This window comes from Lathamus discolor, chromosome 2 (assembly GCF_037157495.1).
Source record: "Lathamus discolor isolate bLatDis1 chromosome 2, bLatDis1.hap1, whole genome shotgun sequence".
In the NCBI taxonomy this organism is placed as follows: Eukaryota; Metazoa; Chordata; class Aves; order Psittaciformes; family Psittacidae; genus Lathamus; species Lathamus discolor.
The window spans coordinates 148584773-148599728 of record NC_088885.1 but is presented as its reverse complement, the minus strand read 5'-3'; the positions used below and the strand labels follow the sequence as shown (position 1 = coordinate 148599728).

The window sequence follows — 14956 nt, the reverse complement described above, 5'->3', positions numbered from 1 at the left end:
GAATGAGGTGCGTTTGTAGGGCAAGATGCAGGCAAGAGAAGCATGACCCCTGTTTGGTTGCCATCAGAGATAAAACATGTCAAGACACTCAGCAAGGATGCATGGTGCACTCTTGCTTCTTAGCAAACGGATGGCAAAACTCCCCATGGCCCCAAGTCAGGAGGCAGTACAGCGGCTGAACTAAGATAAAGTACTTCTCCTAGTGCTTATAACAGCAATGCCAGTGTTGGTTGTTCAGGTCTGTGCTGGTTGTCCCTTTCCCAATTTGCTCTTTTACTGGTACTTCAGCTCTTCAGTAAGTAGGGAAAAAGAGCTGTTGTGATCTGTGGAGCTGGTTTTAAAGAGAGGAGCAAAAGGAAATATCTCTACAAACATCATTCAGCATTTTCCCCTCCACAAAGGGTCTCCTATTTCCTCCCATAGCCAGCAGACCTTCCTTAGTTGCCAGCTAGCCTCAACCCACCAAACTCTTTGCCTCCATGTCAGGATCCGCAAACACTAGTCCTACACTAGGACACCGAGGCTGTTCTGAGTTTTGAAAGCTGAAAACAAACCTGATTACAAGACTAAATTTAACAGTCTCCAATTCACACCTGACCTACTGCTCCAACTTCTGCTTTGCCATACTCTGGAGTCGAGGCAGGAGCTGATACACTGCAGAGAGGAAAGCTGTGGGAATAAGATGGGACTTCTCTCCTTTGCCCATAAGCAGGGTTCAAGGGAGCATCCATTCTTAGCAATGTGGAACAGAAACACCATTTTCTGCACCAGAGCTGTGCATGGAAGGCCCCTTTCCACCCAAGATTTTGGAGAAGGGGTGGGAAGCAGCCAGCTGTGCTGCAATTGCCTTCCTGAGGGACTGAAGTGGGCAATTAAGCACAGTTGTATCCTTCCACTTGGGGAAAGGACTGGCTGCTTTTTGCTTATCTTCGCAGTTTTCTTATCTTTCATCCCTTTACAAAGTGTGTGGCTTTAAGCTGCATGATTCATCATTCCAAAAGGGCTTGGGAAGTGTAAGTGAAATCTCTGAGCACTGGAGTGTGCAGTTTAATTTTTACAGGTTTCTGAAGGTTTTAAAGGCTTGAACCAGCGTTTAATAATGACCCTTGGAGTCAGCACGTCTTTTCTTGCTGCCAATCAAGGTCTGGTGAAACAGCCACAGTAACAGAGGAAACATACACAGAAGTTCTTCCTGAATGGTAAACTGGACAGTGCTTGGAATAGCAGTGGGCAATAATGGCTTTGAGTGCCTAAACTAAAAACAAAACCAAAGTTAAATAAATAAATAAACAAACAAGACATGAAATCAGTAGAACCAAACTGAGCTTAAGAGGCTATTGTCATTAAATAAAAGCCTGTGGACTTTTCATTTGAATTAGTGAGACCAACCTGATTTATATCAGAAACCCAGAGTCATTGCAGATGAGTCACTTGGCTTTATTTGAGGGTGAAAATGTCAACTCCATTGTCGCAGATCTTACCTGCTTGCTGAAATCAACGTAGTTCAGATTTCATATTATATAGTAGTGAAATAAGGGGTTCTGTTTGAAGACTAATTGGTCCCTTTCATTTTGAACATTTCAGAGTATCTGAAAGTTTTCATTTTTTAATGTTGCAATTACGTCTTTTTATATTTTGAAAATAAACTTTCACCCCATTTTGGGAGCTGAAACATTCACTAAATCCCACACAAATTTCCACTTTTGTTAGTATGTTGCTTCGTGCTATTTCCCTAATTATTGATCACATCAGTTCAAGAGGAGTTCTCCCTGGGCATGATTTCATACCACAGCTTTTCCAAGGAAACAAATATGCCGCATATTTCAGAGAGAGAATCAACCTATGCTGCTCGAGAATTTTGTGCTATTAACTCTAACGACAAGCAAAGCAGGGGGCTAGCATGGAAACACAAAGGATTTAGTATAAATGCAACGTTTTCCAGGTTTTTTGTTGGCCTCAAGTTGCAGTGAGAAACATTCAGCACATATTTTGTTCCCTTATCATCAGAGCATTTGTTTGCCTAAATTGCTGCAGGAATAAAAACTTACCTGGGGAAGTGCACAGCCCAACTACCTTAATCAAGCAGGCCCCTAAGCACTGAGCAAACCTGACAGCAATCAGTGCTCAAACATCTGAAATCACCTGCAAATCTGAGGCGCATTTAGTTATAGATGTGTCGTGGTTTAAACCCAACCACAAACCTCGTCCACTCACTCCCCCCTTCTTGCCCTCCCCCTGCTTCTGGAGGGATGGAGAGGAGAATCAAAAAGAATGCAACTCCCACGGGTTGAGATAAGAACAGTTTAGTAACTAAAGTATAACACAAACCACTACTGCTACCACCAATAATAATAATGCTAAAGGAAATAACAAGAGGAAAGAATACAACACCTCAACACCAGCCGACCAGTAACTCACCCCACTCCCCCCAGCCAAGCACCGACCGATACCTCCTCCAACCCTGCATCCCTCTACCCCTTCCGGGTCACTCTAAGTTACATCCTGGGCATGACGTGCTGTGGTATGGAATACCTCCTTGGCTAGTTCGGGTCAGGTGTCCTGTCTCTGCTTCCTCCCGGCCTCCCTCGTCCCCAGCAGAGCATGAGACTCACAGAGTCCTTGGCCAGAATAAACATTACCTAGCAACAATTAAAAACAATCGGTATTATCAGCTCTCTGCCCAGGCTGGAAGTCAAAACACAGAGCTTGCACCAGTTACTAAGAAGGAGCAAAACGGCTCCTGGTAAACCCAGGACAGTATCCACCCCTTATTCCATACCATTCACATCATGCTCAGATCCCACATTTTTCAGTATACCATCAGTCTTATCTCAGTACACTCTTAGTGCATAGACCAGTCCTTATAAAGCTGCTGAGTCCATTCGGTCCATGATGTCAGGTTCCATCCTTTGTAACAGTCTTTTCAGGGCAGGAAAAGCTGTGTGCAGTGTTGGATTGTTGCCTGCTGGTGATAATTCTTCACTGCAGAACTTGTCTGGTTCTATCAGAATTCATTCTTTGTTGGGATGACGGTTGGAGGGAAGTCAGGGCCAGTCACTGGTAACCTGAAAACATCTAATTGATGGTCTCTAAAAGTATTACACAGCAGGCAACAGCACACAATTAACTTCATTGGCTGTTTTCCCCTAAAATCAAATCCCCTTGAGGTATACATCGGACTTCCCCGTTTTCCTGCATTACCCACCAAGTATATCCGGGTCCCTGAGCAAAAGCAATCCCACGAGTGGGTTTGCCTTTACCTGAAGCAGGAATAACCCAGACTGTCTTCCCCAGCAAATTCTTCATATGCACCACAGGAACTTTGTCCCCCTCTATCATATGTAAAAGTTCTGACTGGGCTGGGCCAGCTCTATTGACTGATCCTCTAGTGTTAACCAACCAGGTGGCCTTTGGTAAGTGTGTATCCCAATGCTTGAAAGTTCCCCCACCCATTGCTCTCAGTGTGGTTTTTAACAGCCCATTGTACCGTTCGATTTTCCCAGAGGCTGGTGCATGGTAAGGGATGTGATATACCCACTCAATGCCATGCTCTTTGGCCCAAGTGTCTATAAGGTTATTCCGGAAATGAGTCCCATTGTCTGACTCAATTCTCTCTGGGGTGCCATGTCGCCACAAAATCTGTTTCTCAAGGCCCAGGATAGTATTCCGGGCGGTGGTGTGGGGCACAGCGTATGTTTCAAGCCATCCGGTGGTTGCTTCCACCATGGTAAGGACATGACGCTTGCCTTGGCGGGTTGGTGGGAGTGTGATATAGTCAATCTGCCAGGCCTCCCCATATTTGTACTTCAGCCATCGTCCTCCATACCAGAGAGGCTTTAACCGTTTGGCTTGTTTAATTGCAGCACATGTTTCACAGTCATGAATAACCTGGGCAATAGTGTCCATTGTTAAGTCCACCCCTCGGTCACGGGCCCATCTGTATGTTGCATCTCTGCCCTGATGGCCTGAAGCGTCATGGCCCACCAGGCTCCAAATAATTCACTGTCCCCTTCAGCAATTTCTGCAGCTTGTTGTGGGGACTCCATACAGATGCCTTCCATCTCCAATGCTTCCAAAGCACTGGAGGGGCCCAGTGGACTAGATACTGCCTCGTACTGTCCCACACACACTGCCACTCATGGCTGTCCAGCCCTGGGGAAGATCTCTTGGTCCTCCCATATTGTGGTCTAACCCCAGACAAGAAGCAAACCTGACTCTGCTTGACTTCTGAGATCAGACAAAATGGTCGTGGGTAGAACACACTGTGTGTGTGTGCCAACATGCTGATCCCCATCACAATCAGCAGGCAGGTCCCAAGGGTACCCACAGGCCATTCAGACCCTTCAGAACTCTCAAACGATGCTGCTGTACTTGTCCCTGGGGCTGGTGCAGCTGCTGTGCTTGCCGGCTCTCCCACCACCAGCTTCTCTCTTCCTGGGTGCAGCTCTTCCTCCTCTGCCTTGCTGGGAAACGCTGCCTGGGCTCCTGCATCCTCCTGCGGCTCTGCGGGCGGCTGCCGGGGGACGCTCTCGGCCGCCACGAGGCTCGGCTCCTCCGCTGGGCTCGGCTCCTCCACGGGGCTGGGCTCGGCCGCGGGGCTCGGCTCCTCGGCCGCCTCCCCCCGCTGCTCAGCAGCCGCCTTCCTCCCGGGCTCGGGCCCCGCTCCCGCCGCCGCCTGGTCCCCAGGGCCGCTCTCCCGGGCCGCTTCGGCCGCCGCCGGCTCCCGGGGCCGCTCCCCCTCGGCTCCCCGCAGCTTCACGAAGACAGAGGCGAGGACAAGGGCCAGGGCGGTGAAGAGCAGCGGGACGGCCCGGTACAAGTCCACGGCCACGTCCATCTCTCCCTGCTGCTGGAGCCCACCCGTATTACAAGCCATTGCCATAAAGTACAGTGAAACAAAAACCTTAGCCCAAGCCCCACACTTGATAAACACGAACACAGGGAATACCGGCTCTATGTAATGTACTACATTCTGAAGCGCTGAGAGCAAGAGAAACAACTTTGAGAGCCAATAAATCAGCACTGTGAAGACTATTAATCTGATCATCTCCGTCGTTATCTCAACCCTTCATGCCCCACGTTGGGCGCCAAAAAGAACTGTCGTGGTTTAAACCCAACCACAAACCTCGTCCACTCACTCCCCCCTTCTTGCCCTCCCCCTGCTTCTGGAGGGATGGAGAGGAGAATCAAAAAGAATGCAACTCCCACGGGTTGAGATAAGAACAGTTTAGTAACTAAAGTATAACACAAACCACTACTGCTACCACCAATAATAATAATGCTAAAGGAAATAACAAGAGGAAAGAATACAACACCTCAACACCAGCCGACCAGTAACTCACCCCACTCCCCCCAGCCAAGCACCGACCGATACCTCCTCCAACCCTGCATCCCTCTACCCCTTCCGGGTCACTCTAAGTTACATCCTGGGCATGACGTGCTGTGGTATGGAATACCTCCTTGGCTAGTTCGGGTCAGGTGTCCTGTCTCTGCTTCCTCCCGGCCTCCCTCGTCCCCAGCAGAGCATGAGACTCACAGAGTCCTTGGCCAGAATAAACATTACCTAGCAACAATTAAAAACAATCGGTATTATCAGCTCTCTGCCCAGGCTGGAAGTCAAAACACAGAGCTTGCACCAGTTACTAAGAAGGAGCAAAACGGCTCCTGGTAAACCCAGGACAAGATGAAAAGTTCCTGCAAACTGGAAAGGGAAGTTGATGCCTTTAAAAGTTATATTCAGAGCAAGGAACTTAAGCTTACTGGCCAGGCCCAAAAGGAATATTGCTGGGTGCAATCACAGAAAATGTACAACTTCCATGTGCCAAAGAATGCTAAAATATGATGAGTATAAGTGGAAATGTAGTACCAAGATAAAATATGGCTCAAGCAAAGCAGGAGTCTGAGGGCAACTGGAGGAATGGCCATTAATAAAGCTTGACGTGGAAACTGGGCCATCTTCCATGATTTCTATGTTTTTGACATCACCAAACAAACACCAAAACTGCAAGACAGAACTGCAGAAGGTGCCACCAGGTGCCACCAGCAAAATCTATCTCTGAAGCAAATTGGATTTCAATCTCGGCTTTTCAGTCTGCCAGAGGTTCACCGCAGAAATGCACCAGGGTGCACCTGAGTGCTCCTGTAGCCCTGGCCCTGGCAGTTACTTTGGCGGAGGGCTGCTGTGACCAGGCAGAGAAGCATCCCTCAAAAGCATTGGAGATGCAGCAAGCACAAGCCGCTTGCAATGCTCAGCTATGGGAAAGGAGAAGAGCATGGGGTTGTTCGACATGATGGCAGGGTAGCATCCATTGCACAAGGGATTTGTCAGAGCAAATCCTTCCATAAGTGTCCAAGAGAAGTAAATTAAGTCTTCAGGGAGCTAAATGTACCAATTCCTCACAACTGAGAGACTCCATCACTTTGATTTGTACACTGCTTATCATCCAGTGACAGCGTGCGCGCTCCACATATTGTGCATACAGGTAAAATCCACAAAGCTTAATAAAATCATTTAGGTTTCTCAAAAATGGTCTGTGGATACTTTTTTAGTGTAGAGAAAGTTTGTTCTCCTGTAAGAATAAAACAGGAGTAAAACCTTTTTTCAAGTTTCCACAGAGAATGCTTCCTTTCACTGCTGCTTTGACATAAATTCAATCAGCTGCTGAAATCCTGAAAATCACTCTTTCCCCTCTCCCAAGATAGTGAATGTTTTCACAGGAGAATGTTGCCAAGAAGGGAAAGCTTCAGGCTTCCATGCAGTTTCATCAGATTGAATAATGTCCCCAAAGTTATTCATAGCCATCTGTAATCCCTAAACCAGGTATAAAATCGTGCACCACCTCTAGTAGACCTCAAAGATGTCATGTGGAAGTGTCTCCCATGTCCTAACAGGACCCTCTGGCTGCCAGCAAGGCACAAACATGGCACTGCAAGAACCTGGGAAATCAAGACACTTTGGGTGAAGAAAAAGTCTTTGATCTGCCTTAACAGATTTAGCCCCCATATGCTTACATTATGCCCAAAGAGAAATAAGGATTTTGCTCCTTCCTAAATCTAACAAGCTAATTTAAGACACAGCAAAACTAATTCATGTCCAAAGAGATGGTAGAGCAAACAGTTCCTATAAGCTACCAACAGGTTTACCTTTGTAAGTGCCTTGATGAGAAGCAATTAAAAATCAGTCATCTCAGCTAATCAAGAACATTCATTAGTCCAAAGAAGACTGAATCTCCCAGCTCCTTCCAGATGGGGATTGTAAAAAGATCTGGAATAAGGACAAGTTCTTCTCTTCTGCATATGTACAGTGACAATGTGGGCCCTATGACTGTGATTCACTGAGGTTTCCCTGATATAAATAGTAAGAGCAGGACACCAACCGTACCACAGAATTTGATTATACTCAGACCATGTTGGATTTGCACCAGAAACCTATAAATATAAGGGTTTATTTCCTATTATCAGTGTTACAGGTCCGCTCGGTCTCTCAACTAATTTTCATACTCTTTGAAAAAGACTCAAATACTGTATTCTTCTCTTACCAAGGTTTAGCCATAGCAGCTTCTGATTTCTAGCTTGTTAGCTTTCAAAAATGTCCTTTCATGCCCTTTCTTTTTCATTTAAGTGGTCCTGTCATGAAAGAGTCTTCATGATCACTTCTTGCACTGCATAATGTTCTCTCAGATATCTAATAATTGCAATTTGTGGTCTAATTTAAACGAGAGCTGGCAAAAAAAAGGCACTTCAGAGTTGTCAGCAAAAGAGTACAAATGATCGTACTAAATACTGAATCTCCTTGGAATTTCTCCACATAGTTTAAATTTAGTTACTTCATCCAGCAAAATCCTTCCAGAAGTCTGCGTGCTCAGAGACATGATGTATGAGGAAAATAGCTTCTTGCTTTAGGAATAGTCCTGTATCATCCAGAGACAAACAGGCACTTCTATGGTTCGAGTCATCTAACTAACTCTAGGATGGTAGAAATCACTTCTCCTTTGTTATGAAGTCAGAAGAATAACCTGAGCCATCTAAACACAAGCATATGTAGCTTGAAGAGGAACTTGTTCCCTTCACAAGGCCCCCTCTCAGTGCAGTGTTCTACATCTTGCTCAAGCAAAAACCAGTCTTGGGTTTAACCTGCATTAAACGAAGATGCTTGTCAATGTCCATTTTTATAGCCATGAGCCTTGGGATGCCATTCCCTAGTGTTGGCATATGAGCCTGTTTGACAAAGAGGAACGAAAACCAGGGAGTGAGATTTGGAAACAGAAGGCAGACACAGAAACAAACCCTGTTTTATCCAATACACCTCCTGAGACCACCCAGAAGTCCTCCTGTGGACAGAGTGAGTAAGCTGCAGCGTGCTCCTGGCAGCAGCAGATCCTTATTGGAGCAGCTGCCCTGCTTTTTCCTCCAAGTTCCTTCCTCCCTGGAAGCAGGAGTCTCAGCAAACTTCTTGGCACCATCAAAATTATTTAGTTCAGGGATGATCAAAGGTTTGTGCAGCTCAGATCTGAGCCAGCTCCAGTGCCTAAGGACTGTCAGGCTATGGGTATGGGTATAGCGAGTGTCTTGACTGAGAAAGTATGTGAAACTGAAGAAAGCAGAAAAACAGCCTTCAGCTTTCTTGCGTATGAATGTAAAACTTGTGAGGTGGGTCTGTCCCCTTGTGTAGTGGTTTAAACAAAGTCACACAGCTCATTCACTCACTCCCCCGCTTCTTTCCCTCCCTCTATTCCTGGAGGGATGGAGAAGAGAATTGAAAAGAATACAACTCCCACGGGTTGAGATAAGAACAGTTTAGTAACTAAGGGATAACACAAACCATTGCTGCTGCCACCAATAATAATAATGATAAAGGAAATAACAAGGGGAGAGAATACAACACCTCAGCACCAGCAGACCGATAACTCGCCCCACCCCACCCAACCAAGCACCAGCCGATACCTTGTCCAACCCTGCAGTGCCCAGCCCTTCCGGGTAACTCTCCGTTACATCCTGGGCATGACGTGCTGTGGTATGGAATACCTCTTTGGCTAGTTTGGGTCAGGTGTCCTGTCCCTGCTTCCTCCCGGCCTCCCCTCCTCCCTGGCAGAGCACGAGGCTCAGAAAGTCCTTGGTCAGACTAAAACATTTGAGTGGTAACTAAAAACATCGGTGTTATCAGTGCTGTTCCCAGGCCAAAAGTCAAAACACAGCCCTGCACCGGCTACCAAGAAGGAGGAAAATGACTGCTACTGCTGAACCCAGGACACCTTCCATTTAGTAAGGTTGTTTGTTTTGGGGTTTGCGTGTGGGTTTTTTTTTTTGCAGCTCCTTAAAAATTCTGCTTCTTTCAACATATCCTCATTTTCCAAAGAGTTTTGCAGTAAATCAAACAATATTGCTCTGGGTGAATACTTATCTCCACATGATTAGCTCCAAGTTTGATCAAATACACACAACCAGAAAAAACTTAATTATCAGGTGTTTAAAAATGTTTTTTCTTTCCTTTTTAAATGGGAAAACATAAGAAAGACTTAGCTCATGTTGTCATTTCCACACTATGTATTAGTCAAGGAAACTGAAAGGAAAAGTAAATTATCTCAGAATTTAAACCACTCATTTCAAACAGTAAAACATAATTACAGTAAAAGATACAGATTCAAAATAAAGAGCCTAAGCAATCTAAAACTGTAATGCAAGCATAATTACTTAATTCAGAAATATTTTTTTATTAAGCTAATATGTCATTTGTGGTAATAAATGATGTCTCAGGGAAGAAATTTCTTGTATTGCCTTTCATTGTCAAAGGCAGCTGAATAAAATAACTTGTGTGTTCTTGGACACATGGAAAGCAAAAGATATCTTAATAAATGGTTAATCATATACTCATCTCATGCTTTCTTTTCACAGGATTACCAAAGTTAAGGGAATATTTTCCCTCTTTATTCTTTTAATTCATCTCCTTTGCCAGTGCAGGCTAGCTTTGTAAAGTATATTGTCAGATACTTTATCTTGATTCAGTAACAAAACTCCCTTTATCCCCACGTCCATTATTTGAGCTGTGGTTCTTTTACAGCTCAGAGCTCTCTCAAGCTGTCTTGTTTCCATGTTTCCTGATTTCCCACTGGATTTCTGTTTTGATAGGTCCAAGGATTTTCAATGGAAAAGCTTCATCTCCTTAGCAAGGTGAATACAGTCCTGTATGACTAGCTGCTATTTAAAAACCAGGTGTGGCACACACACAGTTATCAGTTCTAAAGCTTGTGGTTTTCACATGTGACACTATGACATTATATCTCTTGTCTCAACTGTTAATATCTCATCAATAAGAAAACATGATTTTCTGGTGACAATATGGTGTCAATAGTACTTACACACTAGCTGTCCATACAAGAACATTAACTATTGCAACTCATTCTGCTGGTTTTGTAGATAACTCTCTGGGAAATTTAAGTTCATTGCACTGCAGCAGTCAGAATTGAAATAAGTTGTTAGTAAGAAATGAGATTAAAACATGACAGGGAACATTATGTGCCACTAAATTACTGCATTTTGGCTACTGCTTGCTGCTCTGATTGCCCCTCTCAGAAAGAACTCAGAATTATGCAGTGTACAGAAAACACTGGTAAGTGTTCTACCTGGACTTGTGCAAAGCGTTTGACACTGTCCCACACGACATCCTTCTCTCTAAATTGGAGAGATACCAATTTGATGGATGGACCACTCGGTGGATAAAGAACTGGCTGGACGGCCGCACACAAAGAGTTGTGGTCAATGGCTCGATGTCCGGCCAGAGACCGGTAACGAGTGGTGTCCCTCAGGGATCGGTGTTGGGACCGGCCTTGTTCAACATCTTCGTCGCTGACATGGACAGTGGGATTGAGTGTGCCCTCAGCAAGTTTGCCAATGACACCAAGCTGTGTGGTCCGGTTGATACGCTGGAGGGAAGGGATGCCATCCAGAGGGACCTTGACACGCTTGTGAGGTGGGCTGATGTCAACCTTATGAAGTTCAACCACGACAAGTGCAGGGTCCTACACCTGGGTCGCAGCAATCCCAGGCACAGCTACAGGTTGGGCAAAGAAGAGATTCAGAGCGGCCTTGCAGAGAAGGACTTGAGGGTGCTGGTCGATGAGAAAATGAACATGAGCCGGCTTCAGTGTGTGCTCGCAGCCCAGAAAGCCAACCGTATCCTGGGCTGCAAAAGGAGCGTGACCAGCAGGTCGAAGGAGGTGATCCTGCCCCTCTACTCTGCTCTTGGGAGACCTCACCTGGAGTATTGTGTGCAGTTCTGGTGTCCTCAACATGAAAAGGACATGGAACTGCTGGAACAAGTCCAGAGGAGGGCCATGAGGATGATCAGGGGACTGGAGCACCTCCCGTATGAAGACAGGCTGAGGAAGTTGGGGCTGTTCAGCCTGGAGAAGAGAAGGCTGCGTGGAGACCTCAGAGCAGCCTTCCAGTATCTGAAGGGGGGCTATAGGGATGCTGGGGAGGGACTCTTCGTCAGGGACTGCGGTGACAGGACAAGGGGTAACGGGTTGAAACTTAAACAGGGGAAGTTTAGATTGGATATAAGGAGGAAATTCTTTCCTGTTAGGGTGGTGAAACACTGGAATGGGTTGCCCAGGGGGGTTGTGAGTGCTCCATCACTGGCAGTGCTCAAGGCCAGGTTGGATGAAGCCTTGTGTGGGATGGTTTAGTGTGAGGTGTCCCTGCCCATGGCAGGGGGGTTGGAACTAGATGATCTTGAGGTTCTTTCCAACCCTAACTATTCTATGATTCTATGATTCCAAGTGCAATCAAAGGAGGGCAATGGCTCCTGCCTGAGTGTTCAGCCTGGAAAAGAGAGGATACCCTGTGTTTTTAAGGTGGTGCAGTGAAGTAAAAATAATCAAACAGGCCTGAGAAGCTCTGAACTGGCAATCAAACTGAACGAGGTGGTCCTGGAGTCATCACCAGTGGTCTCTGGATTGAGCAGCTCAGTGTGCAGCATCAGTAGAAAAAACCAACACAGTACTAGCTATTGCCAGGGTGGATATCAGGAAGAAGGCAGTGAGCGTCATTTTGCCTTAAAGCATCGGTGAGCCCCCACAAGAGCATAAGATGGGATCACAGGTTGGCATCTCAGATACTGTGTGCAGCTTCAGCCTCCACATCTCAGGAAAGATAACAGGATTAGAGAAGGCACGAAAAAGAATGGAAGAAGCCACCTTATGAGAGACTGAAATAACTGGGGTTCTTCATCTGGAGGAGGGATAACTAAGTGGGAACGGGATCAGTTTATAAATTTAAGCTGGTGAATAGGGGAAAGCAGGGCTACTTGTTGCCCAGCAAAACCCACACCACTTGATGAAATAGGTTTAAAAGTGCCAAAAGGACCAGACTGAGATGTATTCATTAACAGGCATGATAAAAATGTTCTGGGTGCTGGGGAGAACAGACCACAGAAAGTAGCCAGGCTCATGTGCTCTCCCTGGATATTGTCTCCTTTTGCCACTGCTGCCGCAGGCAGAGCACCATGCCAGGTGGATACTGGATCTCACCATCTAGTAATTCTTCTGTTCTGGTAGTTCCCTGATCACAAATACCAGACCTGTGCATGGCTGGGTCACCTGGCAGTCGTGCTAGATTCGAATCACATATTGGCTTATTATCACGTTTCTGTCAGAACGATCAAATCACAAACACAAGCTTTTGCCAGAATGATGCTTAATGCAGCATAAGGTCTGACAGTGAAAAAATAATCCATTCTTAGAACATACTTGAAAAGAAAAGCGAGTTCATCCCCCGTTAGCACAGCCTCGTACAATCACCATGCTCTTGAGAGGTACCTGGATTTACTGTATTATCCAATTGCAGCTAAAGTGGTGTTTGGAAGTAAGCTGTCAAATAACAAATGACATGGAGAAATGCATAGCGCAGGAGTTTCTCAGCCTCAGTTCACAGATCACAAAACACAAGCACTCAATGACTTTGTCAGGCAACGAGTTTAAAACAAATGAGCAGAACTGTTCTACAGTGAGACACATAAATCATAAGACCTGTTGCAGGAACGTTGCTAAGACTAAAGAATTCAAGGAAATTTGAGGTAAATTTATAGAGTTTGTGGCCAGAGGGTCCATTACCCATCCAGCTCATAGTCTTCCTAAGTGTATGAAATTGCTAAGGGCAGGATCACTTGCTCATACCTGTTTTACAGACTGTTTTCCCAACTATTGCTGTTGGCCCTTCTTGGGAGGCAGAAACTGCGGTGAAGGAGACCCTGTGGTTTGACCTAGTTTATTCCATGGGTTTAGTAGTTTAATTTAAAAATACTATTTTCCCAAGATGCTGTTCTATGCAGAATGACTACAAGATTATCTGGAAACAGAAATACCCGCGTATGTTCAAACACACTTCGAACAACCTAGAATTGGAACTTCTGAATTGTGCAGTTCTGCAATAAATGATCTCAAACTCCAAAGCTCTGAGCAGGCTCCAGAGACAGCAACACTACAGCACAGGGCTTCTGCAGACAGCGGCCTTTTACTCAGGCACACACAGCCTCGGTTATTTCAAGTCCCTTCTGCAGAAAAGCAATTACTTTTTATTGACACATTTAGCATTCTTATATATCATGAGTCATGACAACAAAGAAGTCACATCCTGAAAGATGCAAATTAGTGGTCATATTCCACAACTTTTCTTAAGTCAATACACAAGAGCTGGCAAACAGATCTACTAAATATTAACATACGCCCACAAGACAAAGAATGCAGTAATTACACACAGAAGATTCATTTCTCCTGTTCCAGCACCTTTTGGACCCATCTGCGGGGAGCTTGAGCAATCACTTGATGGGTTTAGAAAGTCTCCCCTTGAATCTGAGCAGGTAGAAATGATTAAAGAAAGAACAAGGCAGTATGAGGTAGATAAACAGAATCATAGAATCATAGAATAGTTAGGGCTGGAAAAGACCTTAAGATCATGTAGTTCCAGCCCCTGCCATGGGCAGGGACACCATACACTAAACCATGTCACCCAAGGCTCTGTCCAGCCTGGCCTTGAACACCACCAAGGAAGGAGCATTCACTACTTTGGGCAACCCATTCCAGTGCCTCACCATCCTTACAGTAAAGAACTTCTTCCTTATATCCAATCGAAACTTCTCCTGTTTAAATTTTAACCCATTACCCCTTGTCCTGTCACTACAGTCCCTCATGGAGAGTCCCTCCCCAGCATCCCTATAGGCCCCCTTCAGATACTGGAAGGCTGCTATGGGGTCTCCATGCAGCCTTCTCTTCTCCAGGCTGAACAGCCCCAACTTCCTCAGCCTGTCTTCATACGGGAGGTGCTCCAGTCCCCTGATCATCCTCGTGGCCTCCTCTGGACTTGTTCCAACAGTTCCATGTCCTTTTTACGTTGAGGACACCAGAACTGCACACAATACTCCAGGTGAGGTCTCACAAGAGCAGAGTAGAGGGGCAGGATCACCTCCTTCGACCTGCTGGTCACGCTCCTTTTGATGCAGCCCAGGATACGGTTGGCTTTCTGGGCTGTGAGCACACACTGCTGGCCCATGTTCAGTTTCTCATCGATACTAACAATAATAATCAAATCTGCCAGGAGCAGGTAAAAAAGCATTAAATGACTGGTTCATTTTCTTTTCCTTCAGGAAGAAGTCCTTTAAATACAATTAGCTGAATTTAACTCAAACCTTGGAAGAATTTCCTGAAGGTGTTAGACATACCTGTGAGTCTGAGATGCCACTGCTGAGAGCTCCATCCTATTCATTTTCTTCCACTCATGACCCTTGAACAGGCTCTCCAAGCTCAGCTTGCATTTAAGACTTCATTTAAGGTTGCTACTTGCTCATAGCAAATGTAGTGCCTGGTTAGTCAAGTTGGTAAACTGAATAAGAACAAAGACTTGTCCCTATGCAAACATCAACTCCTCTTGCTCTGCAGACACCTGCATCAAGCCACATACTGCC

The 14956-nt window shown here is 45.6% G+C and overlaps 1 protein-coding gene across 1 annotated transcript in view; it reads right to left on the bottom strand.

Moving 5' to 3' along the window:
- Window positions 1-6289, bottom strand: part of FER1L6 (fer-1 like family member 6) — a 65383-nt gene extending 59094 nt beyond the window's left edge. Inside the window, exon 1 of the mRNA XM_065669156.1 lies at window positions 6165-6289. Within this exon, the coding sequence (XP_065525228.1) occupies window positions 6165-6289 (125 nt within the window). The remainder of the gene's footprint in view (window positions 1-6164) is intronic.
- Between the last annotated feature and the right edge of the window lie 8667 nt (window positions 6290-14956).